This window comes from Pyrgilauda ruficollis, unplaced genomic scaffold (genome assembly GCF_017590135.1).
Source record: "Pyrgilauda ruficollis isolate IOZ18807 unplaced genomic scaffold, ASM1759013v1 scaffold74, whole genome shotgun sequence".
In the NCBI taxonomy this organism is placed as follows: domain Eukaryota; kingdom Metazoa; phylum Chordata; class Aves; order Passeriformes; family Passeridae; genus Pyrgilauda; species Pyrgilauda ruficollis.
The window spans coordinates 2574933-2594506 of NW_024529266.1; the positions used below are offsets into that span (position 1 = coordinate 2574933).

Here is a 19574-nt window from a genome sequence, read left to right on the forward strand (position 1 = left end):
TGTGCCCTGGCTGGCAAAATGTCAGGTGAAATTAAGACTGTGCAATGAAGAAAGTGCTCTTTTTGGTGTGATAGTCTCCCTTTAGAAATCTTGCTGATTGCACACAGGCTCTGCAATTATGGGCACTTGTGAACTGTATTTCATTTCAATGACAAAGTGTTGGCACTGGTGAGACATGTAACCCTCCCAGTACTAAATGAACACAATTCAAGTACTCTTTTAGAACTACCATAATAATTTGAAAAAAAACAACAAAGGGGCATGCTTAAGGAACATGGTAACAACATAGTTGCACTTTTCCCCCCAAAGATTAAAACAAGGTAGTATTTATATTCCCCTTCTAGGGCAATAGAAATCTCATAACTTTTAATATTTTATCTTGACTAAAGAAATGTAAATGTTGCCATTAACACTGTTGTTCCACTGGAAGCTTCTGTTCTTGTGTATTATAGGCAGAATTGCAGTATTTTCATCTTTTCCATATGAACTATGATACAGTTTAAGTTTGGCACACAATTTTCAAAGGGAATTACACTAAAAGGAGAACTTTTACTAGATGTCAATGAATGGACCTATGACTGATGATAGTTCTAAGTTGTAGAGGTGTGCAAGTATTCTTTCTTAGCTTAAGACAAAGGTACTTACCTATGGAGAAGAAAAATAAACAACGGAAGGGTTGACACTGCCTTCATTGGGATCAAGTGCAAATTTCTGACTGATTTCCAAAAGGAAAAATTTCACACACAAGACTTGCTACAAATTCAGTCTATATTTGAAGGCTCCAACAAAGGAAAGAAAGATTCATCTATGCTATACTAATCAAATCAGATGTATCTGCCAGTTTGAGAATACTTTTTAACTTTCTGATTATGATCTTTACTATATTTTTTGGAAATGGCTACACTTACACAAAGTTACATTACTGTGTAGTTCCTAACTCATTAACTGCAGAAATGCAAATTTTAAAATAGAAATATTCCTAGTATACATTATTACAAACATACATTAAATAAAGCCATACATAAGGAAAATGCACAAAACTGTAAGTCTTTCACTTCAACATTTTCTGCTAAAAAGTTGTGATTTATGGCTTCTGTTTCAAGACCTTTGTGAATGTTCATAAATGAGCAGAATTTGCACATTGTTCTAACACGTTCCCCAAAAGGAAAACCCTTGTAGAAAACACTAAAATTGAGAAGAACAATCATGAAAAGAGAATGAACAATGACCTGGTCATGCAAGCTCTCTTCATGTGGCATTTATTGTATGGTCTCTGTAAACCCAGCCACTCACGTAAGTGTTTAGAATACTAGACTATGCCATACTCACTTTTCACATAAAATTTGGATAATCAGAATAAATTTAATGGAATTATGCAGAAACTTCTTCCCAGCACAGTGCTTGCAAATTACTCTGTAGCTACACATATTTACATTTGGGCTTGACAATTTTTAGCCAATGCCTTGACCCATTTGACATCCTCCCACTATGCTCTGCAAGGAAAGGACAGCAGTCCCCAAACCCAACTCCCTCTCTCACACCTACATATTGGATAAGAATAGCAAAGCAGAGGAATGCAGATGAAACTAGAGAGAATACATGGTCAGTCAGTTTTAACCCTTTTTAATATTCCACTTCCCACCAGAGAGGATTTAATTGTTTCTTAAATGGCTCTAAGGCCTCTGAATGAGCAAACCTGCTCCAACAGAGCAGACATTTCTTTGAAAAAAAATCTCTGTAATAAATATAGATCTATCATAACCAAAGATCATTCTGGAGTCATGGCAATCTTTCCTTGCCTAATTAAACTGTGCTAATATGAAAATGTGGGCCAGGCCCATAAGGCACAACAGATCTGAGGGAGTGTGGAAATGCCTGGAAGTTGCAAGCTGGGCAGAGAGGCAGAAAGGCACAGGAACTGTGCCTGCATGCTAATGAACTCCACCAGATCGTAATCCATACAGATGCAATTTAAATTCCCTTCCACATCCTCAGCCTCAAATTCTCCTAATTAACCCGCAGCCATGAGATAAGCAGCCATGCAGAGGGGAGGATGGCTCAACAGAGATGACAAAAGGCAAAAGACTACTCCTTGTCACTTCTCTTTCCTCAGGATTTGAAGGTTGTGTCAATCATTAAACCAAACTCAGAGGGCTAATCAAAATGTCATTTACTTAATTTCCCCATGACATTTTAACTTGTACCTTATAAGCATTTCTGGATTTAGACCTGGCAAAAAATGTTAGCAATCACAAAACACACACTTCCATAACCACGTGGCAGCACTTAAAAGCATTTCCCTCCCACTTGACAAGGAGCTTTGTTAAAGATGGCAGGCAGTATTTCATCAGCTTGGCTTACAGTTTTCTGTTGAGACACTCAGCTTCCTACAGAGGTTTAAGTCTAATAGAAGTCAATTTATTTCCAGCTCCAGCACCATGCAGACTGGCAAGGACACCAAAGAAGAGAAGTGCTCTACTTTATTTCGACTGGTGCCACAGTAACCCAGCAGTGTTGCAGGTTACCACATGTAGAAACAAACCATAGTTCCCACAGCCATTACCCTCAAACTCGCTATAGATGGGATCTACAAACTGCAGTCCCTCACAAGCATGCCTAGGATCTACAAACTGTAATTCTTCAACAGCAGTCCAATGCGGCCTTAACACCTAACAGGGCAGATCCAGAGAGACCTGTCTGTTTTCAGTAGAATTCCTCATAAATTACACTCATTCAAAAGCAGAATTTGTCAAAGTGTTTTTTTAGTAATCACAATAAGATAAGCTACTGTCTATGGTTTTGGGCATTTTCTGTTTTTTTCTTTTTGGGTTTTTTTGTTTGTTTGTTTTTGGTTTTTTTTTTTTTTTTTTTTTTTGTTTTTTTTTTTGGGTTTTTTTTGTTTGTTTTTGTTTTGTTTTTTGTTTGTTTTGGGTTTTTTTTGTTTTTTTGGGTTTTTTTGTTTGTTTGGTTTTTCTGGTTTTTTGTTGTTGTTGTTGTTTGGGTTGTGTTTTTTTAAATGAGCAGTAACAAAGAGCAGCTTTCAGTAAGCACTGAGTGCCCTGCTGCTCCACCACAATTAAATGAGATGAAAAGCATTTGATTGTCCATTTACCAGTATTTGCATATATGAAAAGATTTTGTCCATGCAAATGTATGCAGGTGTTATTTAATAAATAGGTTCTCATGTGTTCTTTTTTAATACAACTCAGATATCTGAAGGAGTTACACAAATGGAGTTACACAATTTCACAAATGGCTAATCTCAGCTTTCCATCTCTATTACTGTTATTTTCAAATCAATTTGAGTGATCCCTTTAGTATTTACATTTAACATCTGGTTAGTATCTTACTAGCTTACTTGAAGAGAGTTGGTGTCCTCATTTTGAATTTTAATGAAGACCACAGTGCATAAATCACTGATATTAGATTCCATACTGGTACAATTGGCCTTGAAGGAAAGGTGAAGCAAGACAAAAAGAATTAAATGCCATTACATTACTGCAATTGAATAATCCAAATCATGGGTCAGCCACAGCACCTGTGTATGATTGCCACAGTCAGTCTTTACATAGTTCAGGAGCAAAATTAAGAAGTAAATTTCAGGTCTCCTGATTTATGATATGGCTCAATTTATGATTTGAGATATGTGTTCTACAGTCACTTAGAAAGCTATGATTTTTTTTCCATCTCTGAGACAGGAAAAATGCCACACTGGAACTTAACTTGTATGAACACTTACAAGTATTTTTAGACGGACAATACTGATTTGCTTTGTCAAACTACCTGCTACTGTACTCCTATATTCCTAACAGAAAGTCACAGCACAGACTGAGACAGGGAAAAAAACTGAGATATACTAAACTTGACACGTGAGTCAGACTCTACTCGCTTAGGTCTCAGGTCGTCTATTCCATGCTGTGCTCTGAGAGAGAGAGAGGTACTACTCCAGGTCTTACTGTGGTTTGTATTGCAGCTTCTAAACAGGAGACGCTCAGGCCTCTTTGAGACACCCAGAAAATACAGAGAAAACATGATCTGTCAGGCTGATTTTCTTACCTGTATCTAGAGGTATGTTAATTTATGCACAAATCTAGCTGTATGTAATGATCTTGCTTTTTTCCCTACCAGTTTTGCAGAGTTAATGTTAAGTCTTTTCATAAAACGATCACTATCTGTAGTCTTCAGCCTGAGAAAGTTCTTGACCTGAATGAGCCTTTCCTTCATTGACACTGAGAGATATGAATTTTGCTGAGTTCATTTCACATTGAGGGATTCGCCTTTCACAGTCAATAGAGCTGAAGTTTCTGAAATTTAAACTCCCAGCAAGATCTCAGAGAAAAATAGAAACATATGTCTCACATTAAGAACTAAGACACAAAAACATTACAGTATTCATACTGACTTCAGAATGTGATAATTTACTGCACAGCAATGGGCATGGGCATTGAGAATGCCATCTGCTGGCAAAAACAGCACGAGAGAGCACAATTCCTTGTAAGGCAACTTCCAAAAATGGGAAAGTTTAAGAAACATTATGTGGATGGTCAGTTGTTTGGTTTGGGTTTGTTTGGTTGCTTTTTCTTTTTTTTTTTTAACTGCTAATTTGAAGGGTTTTTTTTCAATAAGTTAGCTTTAACCTTCATGTTATGATGAATGTTATGTAGAAACTTAGGTGGGAATGGATTTTGAACTAGAAGAGTATTACACCTTTATTTTGCACTGGAAAAGACTGACTTTTGAAAATTGTAACAATTTAAAAGACATCATACATAACAAGGAAATATCAATAGAGCCAAAAGACTGAGAGATTGCTTGTTCTTTGGAGGTGAAGCCATACGAGGAGCAGCTGAGGACACTTGGCTGTTCAGCCTGGAGAAGGCGAGACTGAGGGGAGACCTCACTGTGGTCTTCAGGGAAGCAGAGGGACGGGCACAGATCTCTTCCCTCTCATGACCAGTGACAGGACTCAGGGAAGTGGCATGAAGCAGAGTCAAGGGTGGTTTGGGTTGGATATAGGAAAATGTCTTCCACATAGAGGGTGACTGGGCACTGCAACAGGCTCCCCAGGGAAGTGGTCACAGCAACAGCCTCATGAAGTTCTAAAAGAGTTTGGACAATGCTCTTGGGCACATGGTGTATGTGGTTCCTTGGGTGTCCTGTGCAGGGCCAGGACTTGGACTCGGTGATCCTTGTAGCTCCCTTCCAACTCATCAAGTTCTACGATTCTGTGATTCTCCTATGTCACAGGATCTCAAAAGTAATTGTCAAGAATTTATGAACTATTTGGTGAGAACATGGAAAGTCTAAATCTCTGCAGTAAAAATTGAAAACAAAATCAAACTCAGCAGTGAATCTATTTGTTAATGCGCCATCACATAGAGCAAGTGATTCCAAGCTTTCTGTGGCCAGTTTGAGATTTGACCACAAACAGTGGACAATACCTGTTTGATAACTTCACTTACAGTACAGTGACTGTTGTCATAGGACTACAGCAAGGCAGATCCACAGAAGCTATATCTCTGCTGGTTTCAGAACTGCCTCTGCTGAGTTGAAAACATCTTTTCTTTCTCTTTTTTTCCCCCCGTTAATGGTAATTGATGAAGTGTTTTATTGTGTCCAGTTCCACAGCCAACAACCAACTAAGTTACCTAAACTATCTAGCAAAAACCAATCAGTCTAATATTGGACTAGTGTTTTCTGAGTATCCCATCTTTGCAAGCTAGTCAGAAACATAGGCATAAGGCTTGGTGGTGTTCAGCAAGGACTTTGGTCTAAATTTGACTTGATTATTGCTTAGACTAACTTAATCACTGACAAAGAGATGCTCAAAAGTAAGACCAGCAAAAAAGTTGGAAGAGACAGATATCAACTCCAACATATTTAATAGCAGAGAGAAGCCAGGAACAAAAGAAAAAACTACGAAACATATTTTATGAGCAGAGTCATCCTGACCACAGCTTTTCCTAAACTCATCTCTTAGAAAGCACACATGTATTTATTGTCAGGTGTGGTGTGGCTCCAAGAAAGGCAGCACACCTGGAAGATCCAAAACTGACAAGATGCCATTCACATTTTACTACTAGGTTACCATGACTTACTCTGACACATAGGAAAGTTCCAAGAGGAAGAGCATGGGTAAAAGAAGATATGTGTCATCTTGGATGAACACAAGCTTCTCTCAAGTCTTGAAAATATCTGCTAATTTGAAAACAGTATTTCACCCATTTTGGAAAGAAAGGAATAGGATACAAGGTTTAAATAAGCTTAAGAAATTTTAAAAAATAAGGAAAATAAGAAAAGTAGTTTTAAATGCTAGTGTCACAGAATAAAATTTTTGATCTCTGCTGTGTCCAGCAAAAACTGCCCTTGCAGGGATACCAAAGCTGTCCCTGAAACGAGGCAGTAGACCCCTGTTAACTCAGAGCTGTGGTGAGGGTAAATGCTGGTGTGGTAAGACTTTCCTGATGGATCTTCTGAGAGGCTCACCACTGGTGAGATCATTCTTCTTCAAGGGACTGAAGTATGGGGCGGCACTCTCCTGGGTGGAGGTACCAGCTCATCTGTGGCTGTCAGGCTAGCTCTACACAGGACTGCCCTGCATGCCACTCTTTCATTTCCAGTTGTGAAAGAAAGATCTTAGGGTGCTCCTTTCTTATAACATCATCCCTGAGGAATTTTTGTGACTAAAAGTCTAGACACAAAGGCAAAAATTATTAAATCTGCCAAGACTGGAATATTGCCCTGAATATAACATGCTGAATACAACACACAACTGCTACCCTTGAGAGCAGCAGGCACTGTGTTAAAAACTCACTTGATTCTCAGAGCACTCTAGGAATGCATGAGGACACAGATAATTACATAGATTTCCAGCTCCCAACACTGCATGAAAACATAGTCCAGTTAGGAATGAAAGTCAGAGGAGCATCAACTCTTCAAGTATGTAACATGCTGTGTGAAACTCAGAAAAGTAGAGATACACAAAAATAAAGTCAATCTTTAAGTGTTTTCCATATTCTCTGCAAAAAGCTGATTCCTTGGCCCAGAATACACTTCCAATTTAAGGCAATTTAATTAAAAAGGGAGCACACAGCACATGAAACAGTCCAGAAATTAAAACAATATCTTTTTAGATATGCAGGGGTCTAATGAATGGTTGCATTATACCGTTCAAGAGACTGAACACTAAGTCTATAATGTTTAAGGAAATCTGCTGGCTTGGTGTTCTTGGTCTCCTTCCTCTGATTACCGTCTACAAATGGCTGTGGAGAACCCACAAGACACACCAATTAGCACAACTCAGTAAATGAGCTTCCCCCACTCAACAGCTCCCAACAGATTAATACTTTAAGATCCTGCTATTCATCACAAAATGAGTATGTTGGCAAAGTCTCCTTTCACATGATAATCCACTGCTTGACATACAATGACACTATCCCGCCAAAGCTGAAGACAAAATGTGATTCTTGTTATAATTACAGGTTTTAATAGGTACAGGCTTCAATAGGCACAGAGGGTTGTTAGGTGCAGAGCAAGTATTCTCACTAGGAAGTCTTCAAGAACACAATCAGTGCACCCAAACTCTTTAGGCCATTGAGATGGTCCTATGATCAAATACACCCATCCCTACTTTTTAAGTAGTAGGTTTTGACAGATAGGTAAGATAGCAGATTGAAACATAAAAAGAATGGAATTACTGAAAGAGTGGACAGGAAGATTAAAATATGTAAAGTTGCTGGGAAATGGTAAATGTACAAAAGCCTAATTAGTATTGAAAAATATTTAAATCTTCCATGTCTAATGAACTTTTAGAATTTGAGCTTTGCAGCTAGAAATGCTAGGTTTGAATAAATCAATAGCACTATATAAATTATTACGCGCAATACCATTAAATTATTACTTTGAGACAAGCATTAACTCATATCCCAAGACACTCTTGAAGGCTTGCCTTCTGTATCTGTTTAAAGTACTGGCCACATACAAAATATATATATTTTTTAAAGTTTTTCCAAGTGCTGTGCAAGTTCTAGAAGACCAGGAAAATTACAGGACACAGTCTGAGGCTAAGAAAGCATGCTGGAAGGCCAAAATACCCATGACAGGATGTGTACTATTTCCAAGCCTTAAGATCAGAAGCAAAACTCCTGTAGTGGGCCTCTCTTAGGGCATTGTCAAATTTCATCCCCTTTACTCTGAGGGGTTAAACAATGGCGTCAGCAAATAAAAATCTGACTGGAACACAAATACTTGCAAGCAATGTCAGGCTCAGCAACAAAAGCTAGAGTAGAGGTGGAAGGTGGGGTTTTTAGTTATTAAGGTAGAGGCTGTTCAGAGACTGGTTGGGCATTATTTTGCCTATGTGAGGTGCTGAGCAATTTTCTTCACTGTTCTAATTGCTTTGGTTTTGGTTGTTTCTTAGGTTTTTTCTTCACCTATTGACTCACCTTTACCTGGACCAATGAGTTTTCTTGCTTTTGCTCATTCCAGTCTCTCAGGTGTGTGTGGGGGAGATACTCAATCCACCATAAAGAGTTTACAAGACCTAGGAAAGCTTATTTATTACTCAGGACATGGGAGCCAAAGCTGGGATCAGTCTTTTTTTCAGAAGAGACTGAAGAAAAGAACTGCCATAACACTGGCCCAGCTTCCAAAGCCAGCCTTTGACAGTGGGGAGTTGACTCCCAGGTGAAAGTCTGCATAGTTCCTTAGAATCAATCAGAGATTATACAGTCTAAGAATGTGGCTAATCTTTTACAAGAGTTTTTTTTTTTTCTGTTTTGCTTTGGAGGGTTCTTTTGTGAGGTTGATTACTTGTTTTAAATAACACCCCAAGCTTTCCAGAGCTGTAGATCGGCATGATGTCCCACACATAGCAATGCATGAGACAGGGGCAGAGGCACACAGGATGGTGACTTATCTCACCATTACAGACAAGCTTTGAAGTACTAAAATACATAAAATTGCAACACCAAAACAATACTGAAATTCACACAAGTTTGTTTATGAATTGGTTATTTTAATACAGTTTTTACACTCAATCTTTTATTTTATCAGCAACTGGTTTTGAATCACAAACAGATTAAAATCTGCAAATCCAGGTCACCAGGAGCACTGCTTTTCTTCTCAGCTCTAGGAACAGATTACCACCAGCAACTATGACCCCCATCTTGTCTTTTTGGTAAGACCATCTGGGGGGCTGATGCAAAAACATGCACCTTTCTTACAGAACTATCCAGCTTTCTATTTGGGACTGACTGCAGTGCTTAACTCATCTACTCATAGGGGCTGTGAGGTACTGTGGAATACTCCTGGCAGTCAGGATCACATGGCTTTGCAGCCAGCATGGATGCACCTCTTGTACCTGTCTCTACAAGGCAGACGACAGCTGGAGCATGTGTAAGGCTGATATCAGTAGCCACAGTGTCAACTCTCATTCTACAGATGGCAGTGGAAATAAACACGAGCTCCCCATTCCACCCAGTCTGGAGACAGGGAGTGTCTCAACTCTTCTTACTCGGGTCTGGTTCTATTTCTGAATACAGTGGTAGGCAATTAACTTCAAATGAAGTAATATTTTTATCTTTCAAGAAAGAAGATAAACGTTCACTTTTTTTACTAATTATGGGGTATTTTTGTCTTTGTTCTAACTTCAAAATACTAGATAGTACCTTCTCTAATCCAAAATCCAATCCAATTATTTGAGGCCTTTGGATTAAGTCTCTTCTCATTATAAAGTCCAATTAAAACCTTTAATATTTCTCTCAAGTAACTGATAAATTATATGAGAAAGTAACAAATTCCACAAAAGTAAAGTACCTAAGACTTTACAAAATTAAGAAAAACAGACACCTGACAAAAACATTGCACATGACAAAAAGAAAATAGATTTTAAAAGTGGCAATGATATTCTGGTTACATATTTATCATAAATCCATGATGGAAGAGATGAGAGATAGGTCATCTGTAAATGATACTGGGCAGAGGTCAGAAATAAAATATTGTTGAAATTTTCAGTTTCAGAAATCCCACATAGACAAAATATTATGAAAGAGATTGAGGAATCTCACAAGCAACATACTAAGAATTCTATCAGATAACCCTTAACAAAGTAACCTTTGTGAATATACTTGTGAATATTATAAGCATATTAGGTATGCTTAATTTTTGTTCTAATAAAGAGGAATGGGGATTCGAATTTCATAATGCGGTTAAAATGCTATAATTATTCATAACTAACTTAATCCCATGCCTTTGGTAGCTGCCTCACACAAGCCAAAACCTGTTTCCATAAAACAGGGGCTATTCTACAACGATTGAACTTACTGTATTTAATTTTGATATAAGGCATTTAAAAATAACCTCTCACCAATTTTGCTGATTCACACTAACAGCTTAGCATCAGCAGGTACCAGTGTTTTGGCAGCAATGCAAATGCATGCTAATTTTCTTTGAGATCTTTCCTAAAAAAAGCAGAAATGGAAGTCAATGCCAGAATGATTGTCACATAAGTGCAACACCTTACTCACTGTAAAAAAGATGATAAAGAGACTTATTAGACCATCTCTAGAATTTTAAATAGTACTAAGAAAAGAAGGCTTTGACAATTCTTGTATCCAAACAAAGAGGCTATTACATTGTAATCCTCTCCTGAACCACCAAAATCCTAGCATCTCCCCACAAAAACCTCAGGAGCAGTCCAGACCATATGATCCCATCAACACCCTCCAACAGGACCCAGGGGCTCCTGGCTTTGTGCTGCTGGGCAGCTCCACGGCTGCAGCCCTGGACCACTGGCAGCTGCAGGTCACTCTGCAGGGACACTATTTGCAGCCACTGCAGCGTGAGTCAGCTCAATTACCTTTTCAAGTCTGCCTCCATTTTCTTTCTTTCAATGCGCAAATACTTCGAGACACAAAGCAAGTCTAGCAGCCAACTAAAATTAACTTCCCCAAACACATAATGAGCTAAAATGCTCCCACTCAATAGCTACTCCAGCTATGATCACAGCATCTAAATACCTGAAGAATCACATTTGCAGAACGTCCCTAAATGTGCATACCAGGCCACCTGAGATCTTAAACAAAATTAATTCCTAGGCAGTTACGGCATTCTGATAGTGCCTGAAAAATCTGGTCTCGACTTCCTGTCTCTTTTCCCTTTCTTTCATTTCAAATGATAGGTTTAGCTCAACTACCTATGTCCTGACTTGAGGAATTTTGATGAACTGCAGTTTTCAAGTAAATCAGCACAAAACCCATGCTGTTCAGGATTTTACTAGTGATCCACAAGTTCACATGGCAAGCTACTAGGCATGATGTTAACTGGTTTTAGATCTGCTTTAACAAAGGAAATGGGACTATACACCACTTTGTTGAAGTACAGAGCAGTGCACAGCTCTGACCAAAATTCCCAGATCCAAAAATTCTCCACAGGTTATGAGCAGCCCGAAACAGTAACTTTTGAAATGGTTACTATCAGAAGGGAAGTTGTTAAGGCTTTATGGAACAATGACAGTATCATAAAGCAAAGACTTCTTAGGAAGCCTGAAGGAGGCAAGCCCACTGCGGCTGCAGATGCTGCTAGCTGCCAAGAGGAAATAAAATATATCTTGCACTTTGCCAAGATCCCCTTTGGCTGCAAGCAGGCTGGCAATAAAATAGTCCTAGGTACAGGTAAAGGAAGGACTCACTTAAGTCAGCAGTTAGCCCCTGCACTGGCTAATGGGCAACAGGAGGCCTCCTGGTACTATTCAGATAGGAAATGCATAGACGTTCTTGATAACCACAGGACAAAGTACAAAGTAGCCACAGTGCATAGCTTGAGTAGTATTTATTAGAAGGCTGGGGGTGAACAGCTATTTAAATAAAAAGCATTTTATCTAGACAAAGGCTTGAATATGCACCAATGCAACAGTTAAGTGTCTCCAGATGGAAACTGACAGAAAAAATACGACTGTACAAGTCTTACAGAAGGGCCCTCAACAGCTTCACCCCACTCCACCCAAAAACATGGTCTTTTGTGAAGCTGCTTTATGCAGCTGAAACTTTCTTGTTAATTAAGCAAAGATTGGTAGGTACAGCTGCAATTTCAAATGAGCTCTTTCCAAGACTCTCCACTTGTTCTGCCTCACTACCAGATGCACATTTCCTTTTCCAGCTTGTACATTGTTTGCATTATTTTTTGTCCTTTTCATGTTACCATAAGATGGAAGTTAGCAGTACATGACAAAGAAAACAGAGGCACCACTGGAATACCCCTTTAAAGTCATGTTGCCTGTTGTCATGGCAACCATTTAATTAGTGGTGTTACTCATTTTTCACCAGCACCTGGCAACATCACCTCTCCAAGATCTGTTATTACAAAGGAGTCTGCTAACTCAGCTGCTTTAGAAGGCAGCAGAAAAGATGTGCAGGAATTTCCACTCTGAATCTTATTTTTAAGGAATTGCAAATCACTCATAAACTGCCCAACAGCTGAATACAAGGTGTATCTACATTGCTATTCACTACACAGGGAGGGGCATCATACCTTAAATTCTTTAAGTGAAAACACACGAATGCTTTGACAATCTCTGTCACCTTTTTTTTTTGACATCATAGGCATCTGGCATGGGGACAGGATTGGCCCCATTTCCTCCAAGCTTCCTTTTGCAGAAAGATTGCTACCCTTCACATTGTTGCTGTCCATATCCTCAAGCTGTTCTGAGAAGCACACAAGCATGTACTGAACCACCACCACAATTACCATAATTAAACATGATAATCAAACAGGCTCCAGTCAGCCAGCCGTCAGACCTGAGAAAACCAGGAGCCTTCCTCAAGAGTAAACTGTGTCTATATGTGAGCTGAACAGAGACTTCAGACTCAAAGGGCTGGAAAAGAAGAGGTTGTTTAATTACATTCCACAGGCAATCCCATCACCTTGGATGAATACTTCCCTTGGACAAAAGGTCACCAAGTTACCTAAATTCCATTTTGGAGTTTGGGACCATAAAGGAATACATACTTACAATCATCTTTGGAAGTCCACTGTTTCAATGGTTGAACACCCAGAGTTTAATATTTGGGTGCTGTTACAAAGTAAACATTCTGACATTTTATTAGAATGTGGAAACAAAAAAGCCTTCTCTCTGCTAAACAGCAGAGAGGATACAAAGGAGCCTCATACAGAATTCAACATCAGAGAAGAGCAGAAAGAAACTAAAATAATTCTCTGATTTGTACAGTGGGATTCTCAAGGTACAAATGCGCTTCTCCACAAAATTTTAGGTGGGAAGTTGGTCAAAATGGATAGCTTTATCCCTTGATATTGCCTTTATTCAAGTTTCAGGCTCCCTTCATGCTTTGTAAACACAGACTTTGGCAGTTTATTGTTTAAAGATTGAGCAGTAGTGAAAAACACATTCATTTCTGCTTGTCAGAGATGTTGATGAATTCCAGTCACATGCAATTAAGCTAGAATTCAACACAATGACAGATTAAACAGCGAAGTCTAGACAAACAAGGGAAAAAAAAAATCAATCAAAAATACAATTCCCAGAGAAAAATTCCTAAACAATTCTACATTCTTTCTGCTGAAAAGGGGGTGCAGAATCTTATCTTATTTATTACATGAAAGTAGAGTATTTGTTTTATTTTAATTCTTGCAGTGGTATTAGAATGTATCATCTAAAAGAGGCAATAAAAATACTAGTCATGCTGTAATATTTTTGCTACAGGAGCAACATAGGATCTTTAAGTTCTTAAAGTAAAACAAAGATATTCCAAAAATAGGATACACTGCATTTTGCATTTCTTAAATTCCCTCTCTGTAAAGCAAAGCAATGTCACTGAGATGTTGAATTGGCTTCATGACGTTTAAAATTCAATGAAGGACAGGTATTCTAGGCCCCAGTTTACATCCACATAAATAAGGGGCTACATGTCTTTACTCAAAAATCTTCATGCTGTGTATTGTTTTATTAGTTATGCTGGTTTTCAAACCCGAGGACAAATCATAGAAGTATATAATTTTTTCTTAACCCTGGCAGCGCTTCACTCTCTCTAGATATGGGGAGATACAGCAAAAACTGCTTTAACATATGCTGCAAGAAGAAAAACATAATTACATAAGGCACTTTTGTACATTATTTAAAACCATCAGGTCAATGCTGTCATGCTAGCAAGGCATCAGGGTCTCTTTGTCAAAAATGTATAGCAACTGACATCAGGAAGGTGATTTAGTAGCATGATACAAAATGTCATAGCCCTTTTTCACCACACATGAGAGATGTTCCAGAAGCTGGAATTTTTAACACGAGTCAGTAGCAGGTTGTACTGTATGACAGCACTCAACATGCATATGGCCACAATGATTTCACCAATGACAGAAACCTCTACTACTTTGAAAAGGTCATATTTGTTCACATGAGAAACCTGATCAAATTCATCCATACTCATTCAGCAATGGTATTAAGAGTAATGAGATCTTAGAAAACTTACCGAACACTTGATTCTCATGAAACCAGACCAAACCCAAACTTTACACCTCACAAAACTGGTAAACAAAAGATTCAATTTATTGAACGAATCCTCTTAAGGAAGAATGGGCTTGAAAAAAAGGCAGCAAAAGAGATTTAGTCTTGTTAGCCCTATACATTTCTGATTTCCTCATACAAGCCAAAGAAAGTTCCTGGGAGTGAAGGCAGACCCACCATAGCTCAGCTTCTCATACCAAGAAAGATAACTAAGTTCAAGTCCTTTGGGAAGAAACACAGGGCTTGAGATGCAGTAGTACAACAGCTGTGACATCAGTTCTGGCTCTGTCCCACTATAGAGCCAACCTTTCCAGTTATTGTTTTTTATGTACACCACCTACCACAATAAGCTTCCGCCACTGAACTACTAGATTGGTGCCACACGAAGAAACTGTTCAATCCAAAGGTGAGTTTACTTAACTTTAAAAAGGCCCAAAAACTAATGGGCCAGGCAATTTCAGAGTGTAATTTAGCAGTTCTGTTCTCAAAACTCACCTCGAACTTCAGGAGAGAATCGAGCTGAATGGCGAGACACAAAAAGTTTCAGTTCTTGATCCAAGTTGCATTCGACCAAGTTTGTGTCCCATGATCGGATTCCTAAAATTCAAAATACAAAACACAAGCAGCTTGACACATGAGCACTGGAAGTTTTAACTGAGTACTAGTTCTATTTGCATTCAAACTATTTGCATATTTCTAAATTCCAAGGCCAGCCTCGCTTTCTTCCATGGCACAAAGCTATTTTTTAAAATGCACTCAGGAGGAGTCTGACAGCAATCAGAAAAAAACCATCTGCCTTTCCAAAGGGTGACCATTCTTCAAGGCCCCAGCTTTAGAACTGCAGTAGTAGCCACTTCACAGTAAGTTACCAATGTCCCTGACATGACTTTAAAATCCCAACACACAGATTTACAAACACAGAAGAGTGAATCACCCAGAGGACACTTCAGTCATGTTGCCCTTTAGAGAATAAAAAGACAGCATTACCTAGCATGTTGCTAATTAATATTTAAATACAAAGTATTAAATTGCTGACTTCTTCATTCAGTATCTTTGAAGCATACCATATTTTAAATTAAAATTCAAGTGATCTTTTATTTATGAAGTGTCAGAACTCTAGTTTTAAAATTTGAAAACGCTGTGCTTGATCTTTTTTTTTTAATCAAACTGCACATCTCTGTTCCCTACTGTTTTTCCCCCAGCTACTTAAAAAGTGAGACACTTGACACTTATATGACCAAAAAATACATTATTCTTATAATATAAGAATAATATATTTATATAATAATATAATAAATTTCAGGGACTGAAATTTAACCAGGAAAAAAAGTAATTGCAGCCAAAAGACAAGTTTATTGTTTTCTTCCATAAGATTTCAATGAACAATTTGGGGGAAAAAAATCAGATTTTTATATAATTTTGTTTCAAAATTGTTCTGAAAAATCTACTTTTGGAATAATGAGCAAGCAGTAACACTACAAGTAAGTCCAGGCACTGCTGCAATTTTGAAAATCAAAATTTCACTCTTTTTTTGCCCTAAAAAACCATCATTACATCTACAGAAATGAACTGGCAAACATAAAATGGATTGTTCGTGAGGAAGTGTCTGGTGGCCGCTCCCTACATGACCATGCCTTTGCATGGAATTATTGGATTAGACCACTTTGGGGTTTGACAAGATGCTTGAAGAGGTGTGGTCCAACCCCTCAAAATGCGTGTAGAATTAACACTTCTCTCAGGGCTTCAGGCTGTGGATGTTACTGCAATGCCACTTCCCATGCTATATGTATTTTCTGTTTCAACAGAGCAGAAATGTCAGAACTCAGACTGGCAGAAGCCATGTTACAGGATGAAGCATGAGGAGAAAAGAGGGAATAGCAGAGAAACCAGATCTGCAGTGCTAGTCTCCCATTGCAGCTCTGAGTAGGTTCTCCATGCAAATATGAACATCTGCATTTCAAGAGCCTGAAGCCTCTGCAAGAAGAACGCATCCAGGGCTCTTCCTTGTCAGTATCCAAGTAAAGGTAGTAGCAAGATAACTGTAACGTGCTAACAACAATTAAGTAGCTGCCTTTTGAATCTCAAGAAAAATTTGAAAATGCAGTATTGCCTGTGTGTTCCATAACCACTTGAGAAAAATCACTGAGCTATAACCCGCCACCTCCACTTCCTGACTGACGCATCATTGTTCAGAGGCATAAGCAGCAAGATTCTTCTGCAAGTCTCCTTACTTTGTTTCCTCAGAAAGCACTTGGCCATATGGTACATTTTTGGGACAAGTTTTGGCAGGCGAATACATCTAAACAGGCTTTAATATCTTCCAGGTGTTGGAATATTTGAGAGCAAGAACACCAAGATGACATAATACCATACAAATAGAGCACATACGAAAACAATAATTATTAAACTGACATTGATCACAAAGCTGAAGTACACTGAATGAATGAGTGCTGAACTTCAAGAAGCTTGAAGAGAAACAGCTCCCTGGCCTGTGACACCAAGCTTGGGCAGAGAAACTACGCTTTCTGGAGGTCGGTTAAACAACATGGACTATGATTCATCAACACTGCTAATGGAAGGACCGGTCCACCACCCCTAGCTGCTTTAGATGTGATCCTAATGTGCTGTAGGGATAAGATTCTGTACAGATAAGATGTAGTCAAGATTGCTCAATCATTGCCTGATTGAGCCAGGCAATGTCCAAAATACAGGACTCAAAATAAATAGGAAAAACAAAAAGCCAAGGGCATAAAAGCCTTTATGGTCTATGCACGCAAGTTGAAGCTGGAATTTGGGGAGCCTATCCAAAATATGCAACCGCATGATTCAGCAATCTGGATGCAAAAATTATGCATGTGTATTATAGCGGAGAAAAATGCATTAAATTTATGATATCACTAAATCAGGTCTTGGGTGGAACAAAGGTAAACCTGGAACTAAAATCCAAGGTCAGTCCAATGATGGCTTAGCAGTGTGGACATAACTGCTGTAAACATGGCTGAACTGGAGCTATTTCTTTCTTTCTGCAGTCTTAGGAGTGCAATGCCACTAGACACAGGACTAATCAGACAGCAGGGAGGGCACACCCAGTACCATCTGCTAAATCACTGGAAAAATCTTGAAGCTTTCTCTTCACTCCCCTCTTCTTTTTTGGAGGATGGTGGGCTGGAGAACTGCCCCCTTAGCAAAGTCACATCCAAAATGCAATTAATGAAAATGCGTCTTGCCACACCATTCCCTCCCCATGATATTTTAAGAAATGACTCTGCATTCCACCAGGTTGCGTAGCATCACGCCACTGATGTGTTATCAGCAGATGTTTTCTTTGACACGTTGCTCTGCAGTTTGGTGCATGAATCCACAGTTTTCAGTGATGGTACTCAGGAGATGTACCAGAGAAGACAGCAAAGCAAAGTTATCAAGAACCAAAATGCATTCAAAGCTCTATTGAGAATAAAGGCAGGAAGAAGTGATTTTTTTCCAGTCTACAGCAGACTTACCAAACAGAAAAATATTAGCTGAGCCTGCAATTGCCTCACATAGACAAAGCATCAGACTCCCACTGTATTCATCCAGAAAAACGTACCTCAACATTTCACCAAGGAGTTTTCTTAGCAGGCAAAATTCTCAATTAGATGGTCTGATACTAGAAGCAGCAAGGTGACTTCTAATCCAAAATGATTAATTAGAAGGCCAAACACTCCCTCTGAGCACCTAAACCTGTAAGTGGGTGTTATGCTTAGTGGCAGGAGACAGCAGCAACTGAGCTATGCAGCAGCGACTGTACAATAGGAGATTGAAGAAAAGACTGGAAAGCATTTCTTGAGGGGAAGGGTATTAGCTGTCTTGAGGGAAGAAATTTTATCAATTTGCTTTATAATCTTTGACAATTTAATTAAAATGCAGCCAGTTCTCTTCTAATACAATTGAAAATTAGATAGAGTTAAGGAAGTGCAATGCTGAAGAAGCTCTGAATGACAAAGCACCTGCCTCAGTAGCTCTCCCCAAGAGACAATGGTAGCAATAAAGATGAACAGGTTATGATGAAACTGGTTAGCTGAGATGAGGATGCCTTTTACCTCAAACAGTAATGAAAAAGCATTCAGAGAAATAACCAACTAAAGCAACAAGGGTTGAGAAAGCAACAATAGAGACGCAGATGAAGTCCTAACTGGACTGCTGAACCACACCTACATGACAAGGCTGCTACCAATTCCCCCGTTCCGGGATCTCCACTCTTAACAATGGCAGTTCCTGAAATCTTCTTTTTTACCAGCCCAGAACAAAAAAATACATATCATAAAATCAGCTATCAACTGAGTTTAAGTGACTGTAAGGTCCAACAATCATTTTCTTCGTGCTTTATTCCACTAATACTGCAACAGCTTGTTGGCTTTTGTTTATTTTTTTTTCTCCTCTCCGCATTTACACTGCAATCTATTGTATCAGAAACCACAACGAAAACTTATAAAACTGTCATTTCACTTGCAATACCACCCTGCATGGCCGTCTTAAGAAAAGGACAAATAAACGCCGAATCAGAGGAGCCCGCAGTCGGACAATAACGAGGCTGAGCCCTCGGCTAACAGCCTTGTTACTCATATGGGTTTTCTTTATTGGAATATATACGCGTATATAGAACTTCGGTCCTGAAAAATTGTCCAGACGACAGAAAAGTCCCAGCGCCCAAAGTTAGACACAAAGGCGCGGCTGCGCTCCCGCCCGCGCAGCCTCTGCCGCCGAGAGGGAAAACGCCCCGAACCGCGCCGGCTCAGCGTGGCGCTGGGGGACGGGGGACTGCGGGCGGCAGCCGCCTCGCAGCCGCAGCCCCAGCCCAGCCCATCCCCGCCGCCCTTTGTCCGCCCCGAGCAGGCACCGGGACCGCAGTGCGGACCGTGCCACGCCCACCCGCCGGTGTCTCCGGGCAGACGGGCTCGGCGGCGGGCGCTGCGCTCCCGACCCGGCCCCTCCGCCCAGCGATGGCGGGGAGGGGGCTCGCTGCGGCTTTCCGCAGCCCCGCTCCGCAGTGCCCGCACCCCGTGGGGGAAGGTGGGTGGGT

At 39.5% G+C, this 19574-nt stretch overlaps 1 protein-coding gene across 1 annotated transcript in view; it reads right to left on the reverse strand.

The window, feature by feature from the left end:
• Positions 1-19574, reverse strand: part of MAP1B (microtubule associated protein 1B) — a 67284-nt gene that overhangs the window by 46990 nt on the left and 720 nt on the right. The window contains exon 2 of the mRNA XM_041486183.1: positions 15011-15112. Coding sequence (XP_041342117.1) covers positions 15011-15112 — 102 coding nt within the window. The remainder of the gene's footprint in view (positions 1-15010; positions 15113-19574) is intronic.